Here is a 22,130-nt window from a genome sequence, read left to right on the forward strand (position 1 = left end):
GAGATCAATAACACAAGCAGCGTTGACCTCAGAAGTATCAATATATATAATATACCTCCTCTTTTGAGGAAGAGAGAAAAGAATGTCTACTGGCTTTGAACATCTAAACAAAGCAGTAATGGTAATACCTGTCACACATAGAGCTTACTATATGCTATGCCCAGGTCTAGGCACTTCACATATATTAACTGGAATAAAACTCAACAGCCTATAGTTAGGTTCTATTATCACTATTTTTCTAGATGAGGAAACTGATCAGAGTGAGTGAGGTTAAACAATTTGTCCAAGGGACAAGTAGCAGAGCTGGGAAAAAACCCAAGATATATGACTTTGGGGGTCTATCATCTTCACCTACCTTTTGAAGGTTCTTTTCTGAAAGTGAGACAGCAGTGGTGGGGTACAAAAGTTGCTAAGAGTGGAAGAGAAGTAGCTATGGGGAGCTCGGTAGGGGCTCCATTAGGAAAACAATAAAAGGATTGTTGAGCAGCAGGGAAGACCTGGAAGCAACTAAGCAGAGGGGCTTCATGGTGGACTCCATAAGAAATTGGTTAGACCACTTGACCTTCTGAGGTAACAGCAGGAAAGAAACATAGTTGAGGTAAGCCAAGCGTGTGGGTTGCTGGGGCAGGTAGAGTGGAGAGGCCAAGAAAGCAAGCCAACATGGTAACACATTTGAAACAGTTGAGCCAGCAACCCAGGAGCAAGTTCATGAATTATTAGAATAGACTCAGGGACCCAGAAACTAGAGGTCATGATGACAAGAGAGAAACGACTCAGGAGAAATATAATATAGGGAGATATGAAAAGAGAGGGGAATTCAGTGTTCAAAATCTAGGTAATGGAGTTAGGGAATTATCCAGTGGAATAAGGGCCATCTGAGGCAGGATTGAGTAGAAGAGGCTGAAATCATCTCCACTGACCCTTCCTAAACCCCAGATTACCTATATTGGTGCTACAAATTCCCACAAGCCAAGACAAAATTTCATTCCACAGTTAATGAGATGGCTTAAAAAATACAGTAGTCCCAGTGGGAGATAATTCACGATTATCTGTGATGTGATGAGATGATTTGTGTTGTGTCCTTAAGCAACAGCTTTTAAGTTCCTCCCCTAGAGCTGGTTTCGACATTAAGAAAAAATCCTGAAGACGGATACTGGTGGTGGTCACATAACAATGTGAAAGTACTTAATGCCACCAAATTGTATTCTTAAGAATGGTTAAAATGGTAAATTTTATGTTATGTATATTTCACTACAATAAAAAAAGTTATGAAAAATGGAATAAGATTGCTGGTGGAAGGTATCTCAGATGAGAAAGCAACCATGTTATCTAGGACAGTTTAGGTACAAACAGATCTGTAAAGGGAAGCAAGATGGATAGGATGGGCAAAATGATCCCTGAGTATTCCAACTGACCTACAAAGTGAATTTCCCAGATGAACTGCTCTACAGCTAGCCAACTGCAGCAGGGACTGTAGCTTTTGACCGCCCTGCTTCTAGGGCTAGAAAGAGAACAGGGCCTTAGGAATTACTAAGATAGGGATGTGCTTCTAATAAGCCATCAGTGCTTCTGTTAGGGACAAATACTTTGAGGTCAGGAGCCTTGTCTGATTCTTTGTAGCCCAGACTCCCAAAAGGTATCTGGCCCCTAGAAGGTATTTATTACATAGCTATTGAACATAGATGAAATTTGCTTTGGTTTATAAAATGGAGAATAGGTAATGTCTTTTTGAGAGTGCTATATTTGATGGGAATGAAATAATAGTACATAAACACACTGATACAAAGATAAGGCATTATTCTTAATACAAACAGGACAAATGAGGCTTGGAAATCTCCCTGCATGTCACAGTTTATTTGCCATGATCTAATTTCTTAGTGAGTTAAAGGTAATTTCCACTGAAGAAACAGGAAGCTCTGATTTACTTTTTTCTTCTTAGTCATCTTGGGAAAAGTGGGGAATGGGGCTTTTTTGACTATCAGGTTACTCAACTCTTAAGAGGATGTAACAAGGGATGAACAAAGTGACTTACTATTCAGAAGGACATGAGGTTTACTTAGAATAAAAAACACCCTAGAAAAAAGAGTCACTTGTTTCTTTTAGTGATTTTTCTGGCTCTAAACCCCTTCAGTTTTGGATGGGTTCGTGTGCAGGAGGAACTCTAAGGTAAGGCATTGAGAGCCTCGCAGATCTTCCCTGGTAGGTCACATCCAGCTACTATAATCATATTGGACAATGTATTTAATTATCCAATAAATTTTATTATCCATGTTTTATATATCTGCTTCCTATAAATGAATATCATTTAAGTCTATGATACACTGAGAACAGTCAAGAATTGTTTCTTGCATTTATGATTTAAGAAGCTATATTTAAAAATTAAGACTTGTGTTTATGTGACTAGAATTATAAGGAAAATTAGAAACCGAACAGCTGGATATTTATAAAAATGGTTATTTCAGGAAAGGATTTAAAGTTAGAAGCCCTTTCCAACTCTTTTGTAAACCAGAGAACATACAATTATTTTAAGAAGGATTTCAGTTTTACCCAACTGCATTCTAGGTTTTGTCAAAGGAAAAACATTCAGAAATCTTAAGACATTTACTTCCTCGAATTTTAGATGGATTGCTTTTCAGAATTTTTCTAATCAACATTATGTGAAATCCTCTAGCTGATAAAAGGCCAAATGTTTACATTCTTCTCAAGAGGTTGAATGAATTTTTATGCATTGCTCCAGAATGGGATTCCAGTATTTGCCATACTGAACAGCAAGGAATAATTAATTTTCACCATCCATGTATTGTACAAATATGAAGTTAAAATAGAATTTTCACTGACAGTTAACACTGTAGATTCCATGTTATGATTAATTCCAAGAACACAAGAACACTGCATCTTCAGTGGGAAGTGTACTTCTCAGTTGTAACAACATCCTCAGAGACTTTTCAGTTTGTCTTTACCTTGCTCTTTTTGACTGCAAAGTGCAAAAGATTCCCGAACAAATTGCCTGCACATTGGGCACTGCTGAAAATACTTAACACAGCCATCACACAAGCATGTGTGTCTACATGGCAAGAGCACCCAGTTCACAGTCCCATTCTGGCAAACCACGCAGTCCTTGCTATTCTCTTCTGGAGGCTCCATTTCACTTTCAGATAGTCCAGCCTTTTCCAGCAAACTTCGGTCTGTGTTTTTTTCCTCTGGAGAGGAACTGCTGGAGGGAGTGGAATTATTATTTGCCGACATGAAAAGTTGCTGAAAATCAAAGAAACAAATGTAAAGATATTACAAATGACAATTATGCTTCAAATCCGGGGGTCATAAGACGTGCTAAAAATTTATGAGCTAGCAAATCCAGTAACAAATAATAGCTAACTTCTATGATAACTGAAAAATATTATCTCTTTATAGACAGTCATTCTTTGAAACTCTGCAAACAAAAAAGACAGAGGATAAAGACTAGAGGGTACAACTTACCTTAAGATCATGAAATTGACCTTGAGCCAGGAGTAAATACTGATATAATATTCTACAGGAGAGTTTATAAGTCTTATCAGGAATATGAATTACTGACACCATGGAAATCTAAGATAAAAATTGAACACCAGTCAGTACATACCTCCTTACATTATTTCACAGATATGTGAAAAATACTTCTCAAATAAAAATAAGAGGTTGATAAATTAGAAAACTTACAATAAATTCCTTAAATCAGTCACAAAAGAGGACCCAGTTACATATTTTTGCCAGAATTATTTTATTTATACTCAAATTTACAAATTCAATGTCATCTCAGCAAAAATAGCAATTAGTTTTTATACAGCTGTATAAGTTGACTAAAATTTTCATATGGAAAAATAAAACATAAGAACAGCTAAGAAAGGGGCTTCCCTGGTGGCGCAGTGGTTAAGAATCCTCCTGCTAATGCAGGGGACACGGGTTTGAGCCCTGGTCCAGGAAGATCCCACATGCCACAGAGCAGCTAAGCCCGTGTGCCACAACTACTGAGCCTGCACTCTAGAGCCCATGAGCCACAACTACTGAGCCCGCACACCACAACTACTGCAGCCCACGTGTCTAGAGACTGTGCTCCACAACAAGAGACCCCACCGCAATGAAAAGCCCATGCACCGCAACAAAGACTAGCCCCTGCTCGTTTCAACTAGAGAAAGCCCATGTGCAGCAACAAAGACCCAACGCAGCCAAAAATGAATAAATAAATTAAAAAAAAAAGAATAGCTAGGGAAATATTGAAAAGAAAGCTATGAGAGGGACTAAGCTCAGTCAGATATTAAAGCATACTACAAAGCCTCTAAAATTAAAACAGTGTGGTACTGGCACATGAATAGACAGATGGATGGAACAGAATAAACAGTCCAGAAACAGACATAAGTATATATACAAATATGACAAAGGTAGCATCTCAAATCACTAAACAAAGAGAGCCTTCTTAATAATAAAAAGTATTGGGGCAACTGGATAGCTGTTTGGAAAAATATAAAATTGGATGCATTCCTCATTCCATACATAAGAATAAACTCCAAAAGCATAAGAGATCTAATTGTGAAAAATAAAACTATACAAGTACTAGGAAAAACATGTGAATTTCTTTTTAGTTTCAGTGTAGAAAAAGACTTTCGAACTATGACCCAAACCCAGAGGCAGAAAAATTTGACAAACCTAACTACATAAAAATATAAAATTTGGGCCTCCCTGGTGGCGCAGTGGTTAAGAGTCTGCCTGCCGATGCAGGGGATACGGGTTCGTGCCCCGGTCTGGGAGGATCCCATGTGCCGCGGAGCGGCTGGGCCCGTGAGCCATGGCCGATGGGCCTGCGCATCCGGAGCCTGTGCTCCGCAACGGGAGAGGCCACAACAGTGAGAGGCCCGCATACCGCAAAAAAGAAAAAAAAAAAAAATATATATATATATAAAATTTGCATGACAAAAAGCACTATAAGTAAAGTGAAAAGACATATGACAAGCTGAAATATATATTTACAATGTATATCACAGACTAGGGGTTAATATCTCTAATTTATAAAGAACTTTTAAAAATTGAAGAAAAAGTGAATAAAAATCCTATAGAGAAACGGGCAAAAGACATGAACAGATAATATACAAAAAGATAAAAACATGGTCCTTAGCCATATTAAAAGATGTTCAATTTCACTCACAATATGATAAATGCAAATTAAAACTTGACTGAGATATAATTTCTTTCTCATCAGGTTAACAAAAATTGAAAAGCTTGTCAGTACACTCTATGGAGAAATCATCACTCTCATATACTGCTGGTGGAAATGTGTTAAAAAATATATATATATACAACTCCAAAGGTACAATTCCAATGGAGGGGAATTTGGCAGTATGTAGCAGAAAGAAATGTATTTACTTAGCCTTCAACCACATAACCTCAATAATGTTAAAATATGGACACACAGGTTATTCACTGCAAGATTATCTGTTATTGCAGAATACTGGAAACTACCTGAATGTCCAACCACAGGAGATTGGCTGAATAACTGTCATACATGGATACCCTACATACAATAAAGTGCTAGGCAGCTGTAAGTGAAAAAAGCAAGAACATGTTTTTGTATATATATAGGGTGCTACCTTTTATGTAAGAAAGAAGGAAAAGTAAGAAGAAACAGAAATATATCTGTATTTTCTTATCATTACAATAAGAAACATAGGAAGGATAAACCAGAAAACAATGAACTTGATTATCTGTACAAGAATTGGGGTGTATGAGAATGGGGGTAAGGGATGAAAGCAACATCTGAGTATACCACTTTATATAGTTTTTTGACTTTTGAGAGAACTAATCTGAGTAATTTATGGACAGTTTTTGACTATAAATCCTCAGTTTCGGGCAGGAAATAAGGAAAGGGCAGTTTGAGGACCAAAATAATCATATTCAGTAATGAATTATAAACCACTGGGGGAAAAAGGAATTCATGAGGCCATGAGGATAACAAATAGATAAACAAAGAGGTAAATCGGAGGACTCTTGCTTGTAATAGAATGCTGAGGGCTGACTGGAGGGCTGGAGTTGGAAAATAATCATTTTGCAACCATCATGGTAAAGATGAAATCTGGTAAGAATCATTAATGGATATTAAATCCAGGGGGAAGTTTTACTAAAGAACAGGATATTTGTATGGTCTTAAAGTGCCTCCCCACACACTGCTTATTACTTGCAAGGGAGGGAAAAAAAGGAAACAGTGGAAAATTGGATAACACCTTGACTGAGAGATCAAAATTTACATCACCAATGAGGGAAAAGAACCTCCCATTCTTCTACAGGTGATGCCCTGAAACGCACACATCATCACCTGCGTGGTACACTGGCTGAGAATGCTCAACTCCAATCTAATCATGATGAAACATCAGACAAAATGAGAAATGTTCTATTTTACAAAAACAGTGTGTGCATGTGACTCTATTCTTCAAAAATGCTAATGTCATAAAAGACAAAAGAAAGGCTATGGAAATGTTTCAGATTAAAGGAGGTTAAAGATACATGACAAATACAACATCTGACTCTAGACTAGAATCTGTACTGGAGGGGAAAACATGTTGTAAAGAATACTGTTAGACAGACTGACAAATTGGAATATATATTATAATACATTAGATAAAAAATTATACCAATGTTAGATTTATAAAGTAGATAACCATATTGTAGTTATACAAGAGAATATCCCTGTTATTAGGAAAACACACTGAAGTATTTGGGTGTAAAGAATCATCACGTATACAACTTATTCTCAATTCATTAAAAATATATATATACACATACACCCATAAATATGTATGTGGGCAAATAGTGCAAATGTTAACAATTAACAATAGGAGATCAGGGTAAAGGGTATATGGATGTTCTTCTACTTTTTTATTTTTGCAAGTCCATAAAGAAAGTTAAAAAAAACAACAACAACCCTATTATGGTTGTAAACATACAATATCCTTTACAGCCTTATAAGGATTTATTAATTTGGCAGTGACTTCAGAGGCTTTTAATACTAAATCAAAATGACAGGATTGGTAAAAGATAGTAATGTTATCACCTACTACTAACAATCCTGCCATTTAGTTTAACATTAAAAGCCTCTGAAGCTACTATCATGCTAGTTATGAATATATATATAGTTGTAGATTTACATTTGATATGGAAAAGATGTTTAAAACATACTATTAAATAAAAGCAGATCCCAAAATAGTACGGACAATTTGATCCCATTTTTGTTTCAAAATTACATACATAAAGGTCTAGAAAGATACAAATATTCACAGTGGTTATCTTTGGATGATAGAATACAGGTGATTTTCCTTTTTTCCCTTTTGGCTTATCTAGATTTTCTACTTCTATTTCCTGCCACAAACATGTATCATTTGAGTAGTACAGAAAACAAACTAGTATAATTTAGTAAAAATGAAAAAAAAATTTAAGTCAAGGTCTTGCAGTGACAATCCCTACTTTCCTTATCTACCTAAAATAACAGACTGGTTCCTAACTACACAATCTGAATGTAATTGATTACTGTTACAATAGGAGTGAGAGAATTAAAAAATTTCTTTAGATTTAGAACCTCTGACCCCAGATAAAATACTGAAAAACCAAATGCCCAATTTGCTTTTAAAATTAAGAACAGAGAACATTCATACAAAATATACTAATATGCTTTAGTGCCAGTGTTAGGCCCCACCTGAGAGATAAGAGAGCGAGAAGCAAGGATTAACAGGAAAAAATGAAGGGAATCTACTGATAAGAACAGAAGACACAGAGAAGGACCCAGGCAGGGAGGTGTATACAGAGGAGCTGAGAGCCAGGTACTTTGTCTGCCCTGTGGGAATAAGCCTCCCCCAACCATAGCTGGGCCAGTAGACTTCATTCCAGTTGCATCAGGGACCTGAGAGCAAATCTTTCCCTGTTTAGAATGCCACTGAACTGTACACTGAAAAGTGGTTAAAATGGTCAACTTTATGTTATATGTATTTTACACCTCCCAACACCAAACACACACACACACATACACACACACACTCCCTCTCTCTCTCTCTCTCTCTCTCTCTCTCTCATTCCTTCTCTGTTTAGACTGAGGAGGAAAGTTAAAAAATAAGGAAGAGTCTGAGTACTCAAGTTGACAAAGAGCACCAGCAGCGAGAGGGAAAGGAACCACAGGGGAAGCTGAGAGGAAGGTGACAGATCTGACCCTTTCTGTTTCGAATGAAAGCAAAGAAGTAGGGGAGCTTAGAAGAGATGGGGGACACAGTGGTGAGAGAAGGGCTATCTTGCCCAGGTAGGCAGAGTGAAGGACGTTAAGCCTGGACATATCAAACACCAACTTAATAGGTCTTATTTATCTTCAGTTGAAAAGAGTGGGAGGGCCAAAGGGAGGGAGAGGGGCGACAACCAGAAGAGCTTTCCTATGGACTATTCAGGAGCTTGGCTGTGAGGCTCTATGTGGCTCACTAACATTGCTTGATATGACTTTTTTTTTCACTTATCAAATTTACTGGGCACCTATTGTGTTTCAGGCACTCTGTTAGGTTCTGGAAATACACTGCTGTTAGTATGACTTTTATTTGGAAAAAACAAACTGACTTCAGCTCAATGGAACTTCAATTTAATAAAATTAACCCCGCTCCCCAAAAAACTACAGAGGCATAACTTATTGAGCAGGGTCTAGATCTCCCAATTAGGGTGTGCACCTTCCAAAGCTCAATGTGTGCTGGTTTTGGTGAGATACTCCTGTTAAAAACAAAGCATACTGCCACAGGACTACAAAGGCTCAGAATCGAGGTTCCATCTCTTATTTCCTGAATGCCTGGGAGTTTTCTTTAGTCTCTTTCAGTGTCTATAAGACAGATGCCCTAACACACAAAGTTGCTGGAAGGAATAAATATGTTAATGGTAGCGAATGTACTTTGTATATTACAAAGTGTCATAAAAATGTTACCATATCTTTATTCATCAACATATCTATTTCATGCACTTCAGAAAAGTAGTAAATTGTGTATAAAGCCATTCTTATCATGATAGGATTTCACCAAAAGTTTATTTCACGTACAAGCTTCTACCATACTTATAGGAATGTCAGGTTCAGGACCTCTTTAGACCTCTAACATGCTTTTATCTTCCTAATTGGGATAAACTACCAGACTAAAGAAATAATTAGCACATAATGAGAAAAGGAGATTACAATAATTACTGAAAATATAGGGACCAAACACATATAAGATGTACGTGCAGCAGGGGCTATGATGGAAACAAGATGACTGCAAGCATGCAAAGAAAAGAGTGGATACTGTCTTAAAACCAAGCCCTTCAGATCATTACAATGCTTATTTATTCAGTGCTAAAAATGCTAGGAATAAATATGCTTCCTAACAGACCTTTTTCTATGTGGCAAAAATGACAGAATATAGGATGATGAAATTAATGTAATTCAATTCTATCTTTCGTTTTCTAAATAAAATCATATTCTTGCAATCCATATGGAAAAAAACAAGTCATGCTCTGAAGGAGCATTACACATATAAAACGCATACAAGTGTACTTCCCATGTATTCATTTTCCAAAAAAAATGTGTCCAGGCCAAATGTATATCCTTAGAAATTAAAATAAACTTTTCTATTTCACCAAATAATTAAGAGCCATCATCCAAATCACTTAAAAGTTAATGTTTCCAGAATTTTAAAATTACTTACAATGTCATAAATTTCTCGGTTATCTTCATCAGCTAGGGTCAACAGTGCTACCAATGGATAGCGAGATCTGGGCACTGTACCAAAGTCTTCAATTTTAGTATCTTTTGGTAACTGGCAATATATTTCTTCTTTGCTGTCCTTTTTAATTCTTTTTGAAGATGTAAAGAGAAATTTCCACTATAAGCAAAAATACAACAATATACCAAAGGGTATAATAACTTAGCAACACTATTTTATCCATAAAAAGTCTAATGTCTAAAATTTTCATGTGCTAATGGATATATCAGATAAAAGGATACAAATACTGCTCTTGATAGAGATATTCACTATACAGAGCATCTTCTAATGCTTGAGGAGTGTTTATTCGGAAGCAATAAAAGTGCTTCTGCAGAGCTTCATATAATTTTTGAACACTGCACCCCCAGTAGCAAGTAAGGAGGCTATCTTCAAGGCAATCTGTTGTCAAAGTTATGCCAGCTGTGGAAAACAAACGAGATAAAGAGAAGAAAATTACCTAATGCTATTTCTACTACAATTATACATAGCCAGTAACAAAAGTTTCCTTTTTGGATGCTGGCCAGGCTGATGGCAGTTAAAGGAACTCATTAAAGGGTATGTGCCTATAAATGAAGGAAATGGTCTCTAAAACAAAAGATATACAAACTTCAGTGTCTACACAATTTTGAAGCGCTGTCAGTAAACTCTAATTTACATTATTTTATATTTATTCTTGGAAGTTATAAAGATTTTTTTGATGACTTCAAGACTCTTCCCACATAAATTTAAAAAACTGAAATACAGTTCACTATTGATAACCTACCACTCTAATAGTGTATATAATCCTAACTACAAGAAGTAATAGACCTGTCTCTAAAAGTGGATGCATACAACCCATGCGGTCCAGAAGATGATCAGTGGAGCAGGAAAAATATTAAAAAGAAATTGAGCCTTACTAACTTTAACATACTCATTGACAACACTGATATACTCTTGTCACACAGTTAATGTCCCATGTAATATGCAAAATATCCTAAGGAAAGAGTGGAGATGCCAAAACATGGAGGGTTTAATAGTGATGCCCTCATTCGTTTGTTTGCTTTCAGCATAATAAAATATATTACAATTTAAGTAAACCTGATTAAGTGGATATGTAAGTTATAAGTAGACATTCAAATTATCTTATATAGTTTTGCCTATTTACCTAACACTTACATAGGACTTACTATGTGCCACCCATATGATTTTTTCCCTTGCTCATTGCAGTTGTAGCAATATTAAGTTCAAGGGCAGCAGCATCCAATGTCTCATACTGCTGGCAGTGCAAGCTGCAACATCTAGTGCTCAGTGACCATGGCATACTTACCAGAGCAAAAGGGCATCCCATGGTTTTGGTCACTGTTTCTGGCTGAACAGCCTTGGTCTCTGATTCTGGCTCTCCAAACCTACTGGCAATTCTGTAAGCTACTCAATGCCCTTGGAGTCATTTCTGTTGTTTGCAAATAAGAATTTATATTGATACATTATGTATTTTTTAAAAGGTGATCAAGAGTATGAGTTGGAAGGAGATACACAAACACAAGCAGATGCTCTACAGCAGGGGTCCCCAACCCCGGGCCGCAGACCGGCAGCGGTCTGCCGTAGCCCGTTAGGAACCAGGCCGCACAGCCGGAGATGAGCAGCAGGCGAGAGACAGAAGCTTCATCTGCGGCTCCCCATTGCTCGCGTTACCGCCTGAGCCATCCCCCCAACCCTGCCCCGTGGAAAAATCTTCTTCCATGAAACAGGTCCCTGGTGCCAAAAAGGTTGGGGACCGCTGCTCTACAGGACACCAAAAATTGAGCTTTTCACTTTTCTTCTCATTATTCAGTAGTATGTACAGAGTCTCAGATTCTGAACATGTACAGTAGCAGCAACATAGAGCAATTTCTAATCATTGTTAAGCAAAAATTTTAATTGGCAGGAATTTCACATAGGTAATTGGAACAGAATTTGATTTCAAATTTTTAAATAATGCCCAACATCAGGTATTAATTCAAGAATAGAAAATTCAGTTAGCTATTTTTCTTGATTAACTAACTACTGAATAGCTGAAGAGGAACACTCTATTAATACAAATTTTATATATATATATGTATATGTATAAATATATATTAAAATCACACATACTTTCCTCTATGTCACTAAAGAACCACAAAACATGAGGCAAGGGAAAAAAGTTGGAAGTAGATAGGACAGGAAAAAATATAAAAGGCATATAAAAAAAAGTAGAAAAAGAAAAAAAAAGGAACCCAGAAAATGATTTCTTAATATTATTGTATTACCGGCAAAAATGCAAAAAAATGTGAAAAGAGCATTGTTTAGATGTTTAGAGCATTAGTTATATCAAAATGCTGGAACCCACCCAAATATCTATCAATAAGGGATTAAATGAATAAAATATGGAATACTTTATTTTTTTAACATCTTTATTGGAGAATAACTGCTTTACAATGGTGTGTTAGTTTCTGCTTTATAACAAAGTGAATCAGCTATACATATACATATATCCACATAGCTCCTCCCTCTTGCATCTCCCTCCCACCCTCCCTATCCCACCCCTCTAGGTGGTCACAAAGCACAGAGCTGATCTCCCTGTGCTATGCAGCTACTTCCCAATAGCTATCTATTTTACATTTGGTAGTGTGTATATGTCAATGCTACTCTCTCACTTCGTCCCAGCTTACCCTTCCCCTGCCCTGTGTCCTCAAGTCCATTCTCTATGTCTGTGTCTTTATTCCTGTCCTGCTCCTAGGTTCTTCAGAACCATTTTTTTTTTTTTTAGATTCCGTATATATGTGTTAGCATACGGTATTTGTTTTTCTCTTTCTGACTTATTTCACTCTGTATGACAGTCTCTAGGTCCATCCACCTCACTACAAATAACTCAATTTCATTTCTTTTTATGGCTGAGTAATATTCCATTGTATATATGTACCACATCTTCTTTATCCATTCATCTGTCAATGGACACTTAGGTTGCTTCCATGTCCTGGCCACTGTAAATAGTGCTGCAATGAACATTGTGGTACATGACTCTTTTTGAATTGTGGTTTTCTCAGGGTATATGACCAGTAGTGGGATTGCTGCGTCGTATGGTAGTTCTATTTTTAGTTTTGTGGTACATGACTCTTTTTGAATTGTGGTTTTCTCAGAGTATATGCCCAGTAGTGGGATTGCTGTGTCGTATGGTAGTTCTATTTTTAGTTTTTTAAGGAACCTCCGTACTGTTCTCCATAGTGGCTGTATCAATTTACATTCCCACCAACAGTGAAAGAGGGTTCCCTTTTCTCCACACCCTCTCCAGCATTTACTGTTTGTAGAGTTTTTGATGATTGCCATTCTGGAATACTTTATAATGAAGTACTGTAACTCTTAAAAAAAGAATTGAGCCATATCAAAATATCTGCATGTACTATCATGGAACAATCTTCAGAATATATTGTTAAATGAAAAAAGCAAGGTGGAGGGAGGTATATATAGTATATTACTGTTTATCTCACAGGAGAGAATATCTATATATATGGGTTTACTTACACTAAAAATAGAACAATGGAAGGATAAACATTAAAAAAAAATTAAAAAAACTCAACTTACAGAACATAGAAACCTACCCAGTGTGTTTGCTTTGTAAAAAGAATCAGAGTTCCAGCAATTCAGAGCTGCATACAAGACTTGTGTACAGACTTTGTACATCTAACTACAATAGGGAGTGTCAGAGTCTACTCACCACTGGATATTACTCATACTTTAACATAATATGTCTCTGAAATTAATAAGTTAACAAAAAGAACTACAGAATCTATAAAATTCTACTCCCTACAATCTTTCATAAACTTTTCTATTAATAGACTGACAAGAGAATGTCTCCCTTTAGTTCTTCCCACTTCTTTGCAAATAGAATTCCCATTCTTACATTTTCTTAATCTTCTATAATTCGGTGTGGACACAATGCCATCTTAGATCTGTTGATCTAACAGATCAATAACAGATCATTAACAAAACTGGGACACAGCCATAAACCAGAAAATTCAGAAGCCAAATTAGGCGAGGCAGCATGGATGTGATTTCTCTCAACCTGCCCTTATGTGCCTAGCTGTAACAGCCAAGTAAAGCACAGCACAAGAGACAGCCTTGCAAAAAACTGGGGAAAAAAAGGACTACAGTCAAATGAGTTGAGCCATTAAAAAAGGAGAAACCCTAGGGCAGAAAAGCCACAAACCTTGAAGAAGAAGCCCTGAGAAAGAAGAACTGTATACAAGGAGATCATGCATGAGGATAATAAAACCAGAGGGAGTACTGGGAGCTGAAAATTTTAGGTTGTAGGGAAGAGAGGTTCACAAATTCCTCCAAAAATGCTATGTGTGTCATCTTGCACAAGGCAGCTGTTTACAAAAGGACAGCAGAATTCCTGAACCACCATGGTTCTGCACATTTTAATCAGGAATGTTTTCTAAACAAGTTAGTTTCCTCTGTCCTATCTTGAAATTTGTTCTTCCTAAGTGCAAAATGTCAGAATGAACCCCTTATCCACCACTGGGGGAAAAAAAGGTCCTTAGTTCCCTTTAAGTCAATTCAACTCAACTAATATATCCTGAGTACTTACTTTTTTAAAAAAATAAATTTATTTATTTTATTTATTTATTTGGCTGTGTGGGGTATTTGTTGCTGTGCACAGGCTTTCTCTAGTTGTGGTGAGCAGGGGCTAGTCTTCACTGCAGTGCGCGGGCTTCTCACTGCGGTGGCTTCTCTTGTGGCAGAGCACGGGCTCTAGGCACGCGGGCTTCAGTAGTTGTGGCACATGGGCTCAGTAGTTGTGGCCTGCGGGCTCTAGAGCACAGGCTCAGTAGTTGTGGTGCACGGGCTTAGGTGCTCCACGCCATGTTAGATCTTCCCAGACCAGGGCTCGAACCCGTGTCCCCTGCTGGCAGGCAGATTTTTTTTTCTTTTTCTTTTTTTTTTTTTTAATTAATTATTTATTTTTGGCTGTGTTGGGTCGTCTGTGCTGCATGCAGGCTTTCTCTGGTTGCGGCGAACGGGGGTTACTCTTTGTTGAGGTGCGCAGGTTCCTCATTGCAGTGGCTTCTCTTGTTGTGGAGCACAGGCTCTAGAGCACAGGCTCAGTGGTTGTGGCACACGGGCTTAGTTGCTCCGCGGCATGTGGGATCTTCCCGGACCAGGTCTCGAACCATGTCCCCTGCATTGGCAGGCGGATTCTTAACCACTGCACCACCAGGGAAGTCCCAGATTTTTTTTCTTTTTCTTGTTTTGTTTTTTGTTTTTGTTTTTCAGCTCTTTTATTATGATATGCTTATAATGATTTTCTTTGTATTTATTCTACTTGGGGTTTGTAGTGTTTCTTGAGTCTGTGGCATCAGATCCTTTATCTGTTTTGGAAAATTCTTGGTTACTGTATTACTTTTACAACATACTCTCTCAGCTTTCCTTCTGGAACTAATGTGTGTGTGTGTGTGTGTGTGTGTGTGTGTGTGTGTGTGTGTGTGTGTGTGTGTGTGTGTGTGTGTGTGTGTGTGTTTCATCATTATTCCTGAAGTATAGTTCTTCAGAAATCCCTAACAAAAATCATCTGATACTTGTCAAATTCTCTATTCTTTGGAAGAATGGGACTCAGTATTTTGGTTCCACCTGTCCTAAGAAATTTCAAAAGCTCTGTTTAACTTCTCAGCCTCTCAGCTACTGTTTTCTGCTCAGCTTCTCAGTCTCTTAATTACTCAATTATAGACAAAGAAAAATACCAAGTGTCAGGCTAATGGCAGGTGGACTCTTAACCACTGAGCCAACAGGGAAGTCCCTGAGTACTTACTTTTAATGTCATTAAAGCTTCTACCCTGGGGACATGGAAGCATCATAAACCCACATACATTAAATAACAACAAAGCAATCCCAACAACCCACGCCTAGTAAACAGAGCTAAACAACTAAGATTAAAACTGATTCTCTGCTTTATTTTCAAGTAAATCAGGTCTCCAGATGTTCACCCTTCATCCTCTATATGCCAGGCATCTTAGGTACAGCAGCGAAAATAAAGACTTGCATTTTTAAACTACCTATCTACACATCAAATGAAATAACCTTTTACAATCTCACAATTATTGCTCAGAATATTATTTCAATGTTCTGGTTAGACACCTTTAATAACATCCGCCATTCCACAGTTTAAACAAATGAATTTTATTCTACTGAGTATAATTCCCAGCAAAACCTTCTTATTTCCCCACAGAAGATAGATAAAGAATGACATGCATTGCAGAACTACAATGAGGTATCACCTCACACCAGTCAGAATGGGCATCATTAAAAAGTCTACAAATAACAAATGCTAGAGAGGGTGTGGAGAAAAGGGAACCCTCTTACACTGTTGGTGGGAATGTAAGTTGCTGCAAGCACCATGGAAAACAGTATGGAGGTTCCTCAGAAAACTAAAAACAGAATTACCATATGATCCAGCAATCCCACTCCTGGGCATATATCCAGACAAACCTATAATTCAAAAAGATACATGCACCCTTATGTTCACAGCAGCACTATTCACCATAGCTAAGACATGGAAACAACCTAAATGTCCATCAACAGATGACTGGATAAAGAAGATGTACATATATACAACGGAATACTACTCAGCCATAACAAAGAACGAAATAATGCCATTTGCAGCAACATGGATGGACCTAGAGATTATGATACTAAGTGAAGTAAGTCAGAAAGAGAAAGACAAATACCATATTATATCACTTATATGTGGAATCTAAAATATGACACAAATAAACCTATCAATGAAACAGAAACAGAATCACGGACATAGAGAACAGACTGGTGATTGCCAAGGGGGAGGGGGTTGGGGGAGGGATGGAGTGGGAGGTTGCGGTTAGCAGACGTAAGCTTTTTTTTTTTTTTTTGCGGTATGTGGGCCTCTCACTGTCGCGGCCTCTCCCGTTGTGGAGCACAGGCTCCGGACGCGCAGGCCCAACAGCCATGGCTCACGGGCCCAGCCACTCCGCGGCATGTGGGATCCTCCCAGCCTGGGGCACGAACCTGTGTCCCCTGCATCAACAGGCAGACTCTCAACCACTGCGCCACCAGGGAAGCCCCAGATGTAAGCTTTTATACATGGAATGGATAAACCTACTGTGTAGCACAGAGAACGATATTCAATATCCTATGATAAACCATAATGGAAAAAAATATTTTTAAAAATGTATATATATGTATAACTGAATCACCTTGCTGTACAGCAGTAATTAATACAACATGGTAAATCAACTATACTTCAATTAAAAAAAGAGGGACTTCCATGGGGCCGTAGTGGTTAAGAATCTGCCTGCCAATGCAGGGGACACGGGTTCAATCCCTGGTCTGGGAAGATCCCACATGCTGCGGAGCAACTAAGCCACAAGCCACAACTACTGAGCCCGTGTGCTGCAACTACTAAAGCCCTCACGCTTAGAGCCCGTGCTCCGCAACAGAAGAAGCCACCACAACGAGAAGCCCGCGCACCACAACAAAGAGTAGCCCCCGCTCGCCGCAACGAGATAAAGCCGGCGCGCAGCAACGTAGACCCAACACAGCCAAAAATAAATAAATAAAATAAACAAATTTTTTAAAAAAGAATGATATGCATTAGTATTTGAAAAATTAAAATACTTCAGTAAGCTACAAGTCTGCACACTTAAAATTTTTTTCACATACTTCAGTAATGCTACTGTTAGCATCTAGTGTGTTGGACATAGCAGAGAGGTCTTCTACTTACTGGGTATCTTTTCATTTGCTTCTAGCATTTACAGGGTGGGCTCTATTTGAGACTTTTTCTGCCTGAAAGACAGACTGACGGATTTCCTCACACATTCTAGCTCACAAGTGTCCTGGATTTGTTTGCTCATGATGTAACAGTTCTTCTTTTTCAGTGTTTCCAGGCTTGTGGAACTGTGCTGCAGGAAGGACAGCTTTGTGCTGGTGGGGTTTTTTTATTGGCAGTCCTGCTCAAGAGCCAGATGTGACATTATATCAGGTCTAAGTACATGTCCATAGAGGTTAGCGATCAGGAAACCACCACAGTTCTGCACATCTTAATCAGGCATGTTTTCTAAACAAGTTAGTTTTCTCTGTCTTATCTTGAAATTTGTTATTCCTAAGTGCAAAATGTCAGAATGAACCACTTATCCACCATGAGGGGGAAAAGAGGTCCTTAGTTCCCTTTAAGTCATAGGGTAATCATACAATATTTATAGGTAAGGAATAAGAAAAAGAAATTTTGTACTTTTTCAACGTAAATCAAGATTTACTTAAGGTTGGACTTCCCTGGTGGCACAGTGGTTAAGAATCCGCCTGCCAATGCAGGGGACACGGGTTCAAGCCCTGGTCTGGGAAGATCCCGTATGCCGCGGAGCAACTAAGCCCATGTGCCACAACTACTGAGCCTGCGCTCTAGAGCCCGCGTGTCACAACTCTGAAGCCTGCAGGCCTAGAGCCCGTGCTCCGCAGCAAGAGAAGCCACAGCAATGAGAAGCCCGTGCACCACAACGAAGAGTAGCCCCCACTCACTGCAACTAGAGAAAGCCCCCTCACAGCAATGAAGACCCAACGCAGCCAAAAATAAAAAACAAATAAATTAATTAATTTTAAAAAAAGATATACTTAAGGTTGATAACCCCTGTTGACTATGTACACTGATGACAACTGATTCTAGAAGTTAGAGGCTGGAAGATGACTAGACAAGAAGGTCACAGGGGCCAAGCAAGAGGATGTCAAGAAGGAAGGCCTGGCCAACCCTGCTAAACACTAACTCAGGCTGGAAATGCGTCCCCTGGATTTTAAGACTGGGGGGACCAGAGGTGGGGGCTGAAGCGGTAATTAGTGACCTTGGATTAGGCCATCTCAGTACACGGATACAGGCAAAAATCAGACTGCAATCATCTGAGGCATAAAAGGGAACGAGCTAAGAGGAGAAGGCAAATGCAAACCACTTTTAAGAAGCCTGGCTGCAAAGGGAGGAAGAGAAAGAGGACAGTGGCTAGAATAAGATGACAAGTTGAAGAAGTTTGGGGCTGTTTGTTTAGAAGGTACCAGAAATGTGAGCAAGTGTGAAAAATGATAGGGTCTTAGCCCAGAAATCCTTGTAGAGCTACAGAACTGTGTGGAGAACTGCCTACTCTATATCTCTACTTAACTGTCACAGAAGCATTTCAAAGTCCACAATTTCAAAACTGAATTCATTACCTTTCCTCCAAAACCTGTTGTTCCTCCTGCACTCCTTACCTTGGCAATAAGATCTGTCTACGGAGGACCCACGCAAAGAACTTGAATTTTCCTTGACTCTTCTCTCTTACCTGTCCCACCCTATGTTTTATACATAACAAACTACTTATTGTTTCTCTAATGTATTATTCTGTTTATCTCATTGCTGTGCTCGTGCTTCTCTCTCTACCTAGAATTTCTCCCAATCCCAAAAGATAAACACCTACTTATCTCAAAACGCTACTCACCCAAAAAAAAAGGTGGGGGGGGGGGGAATAAGACAGCGAGAGACACACATAGCACGCTGCTCTTTACGAAGCTTTTCCTGTATATGCTTCCCCAAACTTAACCCTTTTCCTTCTTTCTTTTACTCCAGTGGTTCCTAGATAATCTTGCAGACAATTTATTTCCCCAAATACAGAAATAAACAACCACCATGTATTATTACCATTTAATACCAAAATACCATAATTTCAGATGAAAAGATGGCTGTTCTTCAGAAGGGTAGCAACCTTACATTAGCTATATTTACACTACACTGCCTTACTTTTCTCACTGCACTGAAGAACAATGAAAATGGCACAGTGTCCTAACAGACTTCTCTTATTAACACCTGTGATACTTTATTTTTCTCATACAAATGCCTCTGTTTACTAGTGGATAAGCTCCTTAGGGGCAAGGTTTGTGAATTATTAGTCTTTGTATCTCTGGTATGTAGCATAGCTTCTGGAACAGAATAGGGGCTCAATAAATGTTTGTTAAGTCTGAGGAAGAGAAAGCAGTAGAGAAAGAAAATTAAAGGGCTAAGCAGTAGAGAAAGAAAATTAAAGGGCTAATTAAAGGGTTAGAAAGAGAGAAAAATCTTTGGAAAATAGCCACCAACTTGTAATTGAAGCTGAAGATGGATTGGTGATCTCTAAGCCAAAAGGATTCTTGACTTGTCTCATTTGCTTTTTGAAAACTCTTGCGTTGAACTGGGTCTCTTCCGAATTTCTCAGAATTACTGGAACATCCCAACCAAACCTGAAGAAAGGTAAAAATAAAATAAGACATAATTTTAATAAATATTGAAACTGTATACGTAAAGAATGTTGTGCTTTATTAGTTATTCCTCTTAATATAAGTATCAGAAAAATAGATTCAGTTACTCAATATTTTATATTATATTGCAGAATTAATCCAAAACTAAGAGATATTAGAGGTCCCATAGAATTGCAATATATTGTTTGGCTGGCTGAATCAACATACTCTTGAAAGCAGAGAGTTCTACTGTTAATTATTGTTGATTACAAAGGAGTGCCATGATTATAGATAAAATGAACCTAATACAGTTGCAAAAAGATAGAATTAGTGAATTTTTTAAATGAAATGAAAAGCAAATACATATTTAATGTGCAGACTATTTGATATTATTTATGGGACAAGAGAACTTTTAAACACCAAATATAGCCCTTCCTCTACTTTTAAATTTCATGTAAAAATGTGATAATGAACAGACTTAGAGGGAAAATGGAAGGGATAAACTCAATTCCTTATAAAAGTAGAAAGCAGCTGAGTTTACTCAGTTTAAACAAAACAACTTAAAATGAAAACACATTAGTTAAACCAGGGGACTTTAGGTTAAGATAGCACAGTTAGATTCATACTTTAATGCACTCTTTTCTCTCCACACACTTAGCAGTGATAGATGAAAAAAAAAAAAAAAGAGAAATCAGAAGGACCACACTGAAATGAGTAAACAAACAGCAGGTGTGTTTAAACAAAGCAATAGTACTGCTCAGCAATGAGAAGGAGTAAATTATTACCACAACCACATGGCTAAATCTCAGAAACAACATACTGTGCAAAAGAAGCCTTACATAGAAGAGTAAATGCTCTATGACTCCACAATAGGAAATTCTAGAGCAAGCAAAACTAATTTATGGTAGAAATAAAATACAGAACAATGGTTCTTCTAGGGGTGCAGGAGTATGGATTGACTGGGAAAGGGCACAAAGAAACTTTCTCTGGTGATGGTAATGTTCTTACCTTGACTGAGGTTTGAGTTGTATAGATGATGTGTTGGTAACACTTAAGATTTGTACGTTTCACTTTCTATAAATCTTACTTCAAAAGAAAAAAAATAACTACAAAGAAAAACAAACAATCAACTCTAGCTAAAAATATACAATGCTTTAGTACTTATGGATAAAGAGTATAACTTACTTCAAAGTAATCAAGAAATTAACATGGATTGATGGGTAGATAGAGGAATGGATGGATGGACAGATATGTAATAAAGACATTATAGTGAAATGTTGATTGTAGAACTTAAGTGATGGGCATATGTGTGTACACTATGTAATTCTTTTAAGTTTTCTGTATGTTTGAAAATTTTAATAATAAATTGTAATAAAAAAGAGACAGCTGGGCTTCCCTGGTGGCGCAGTGGTTGAGAGTCCGCCTGCCGATGCAGGGGACACGGGTTCGTGCCCTGGTCCGGGAAGATCCCACATACTGCGGAGCGGCTGGGCCCGTGAGCCATGGCTGCTGAGCCTGCATGTCTGGAGCCTGTACTCCGCAAAGGGAGAGGCCACAACAGTGAAAGGCCCGCGTACCGCAAAAAAAAAGAGACAGCTGGGTTAAAAGACAAATCTTTATGGATCTGAAAAGGAAAAGAAATACAAAGTAATGAGTAAGGCTGATGCCATGGTTTGATGGGTTCTGAGTCTGGCAGCAGGCAGTGGCAACTAAGCCTTCACACAGTAAGAGGCCTTACAGGTTGTCCACTCAAGACAAGGGCCAGAGCCAGGTTCACAACTTGAATCCAGGAGCTGGGTTAGGCTTATATCAATATGGGACAGAACTTTCATTATAAGACCTACTCCCTGATGAGGGGGTCTAGAAATCTGGTTTAACAGCAAGAATGAGGACAAAGGAGGGGGGCAGGGGACTTTCACTAAAATTTAGGTTGCAAACTAAAATTTCAAAACACACGAATAAATCTAATGCCAAGAGAAAGCCAATAAAATTAACAAATGAAACAAAATTTCACTCTAAATGATTTTAATTTTATAGAACAGTTGGATAAGGCTGTTCTGTTCCTGCTTTAAAAAGCTGAAAAGCAAGCCTCTAACAGATCAA

General features: G+C 38.1%; 1 protein-coding gene across 1 annotated transcript in view; it reads right to left on the minus strand.

Annotated features, from left to right (window-relative positions):
• Window positions 1–1,311: 1,311 nt before the first annotated feature.
• CGRRF1 (cell growth regulator with ring finger domain 1) overlaps window positions 1,312–22,130 on the minus strand; it is a 30,816-nt gene continuing 9,997 nt past the window's right edge. The window contains exons 2-6 of the mRNA XM_060098099.1: window positions 19,891–20,030; window positions 10,019–10,196; window positions 9,720–9,867; window positions 3,478–3,585; window positions 1,312–3,255 (exon numbers count right to left, since the gene is read on the minus strand). Coding sequence (XP_059954082.1) covers window positions 2,935–3,255; window positions 3,478–3,585; window positions 9,720–9,867; window positions 10,019–10,196; window positions 19,891–20,030 — 895 coding nt within the window. The 3' untranslated portion in view covers window positions 1,312–2,934. The remainder of the gene's footprint in view (window positions 3,256–3,477; window positions 3,586–9,719; window positions 9,868–10,018; window positions 10,197–19,890; window positions 20,031–22,130) is intronic.

Source organism: Mesoplodon densirostris, chromosome 4 (assembly GCF_025265405.1).
Source record: "Mesoplodon densirostris isolate mMesDen1 chromosome 4, mMesDen1 primary haplotype, whole genome shotgun sequence".
Lineage (NCBI taxonomy): Eukaryota > Metazoa > Chordata > Mammalia > Artiodactyla > Ziphiidae > Mesoplodon > Mesoplodon densirostris.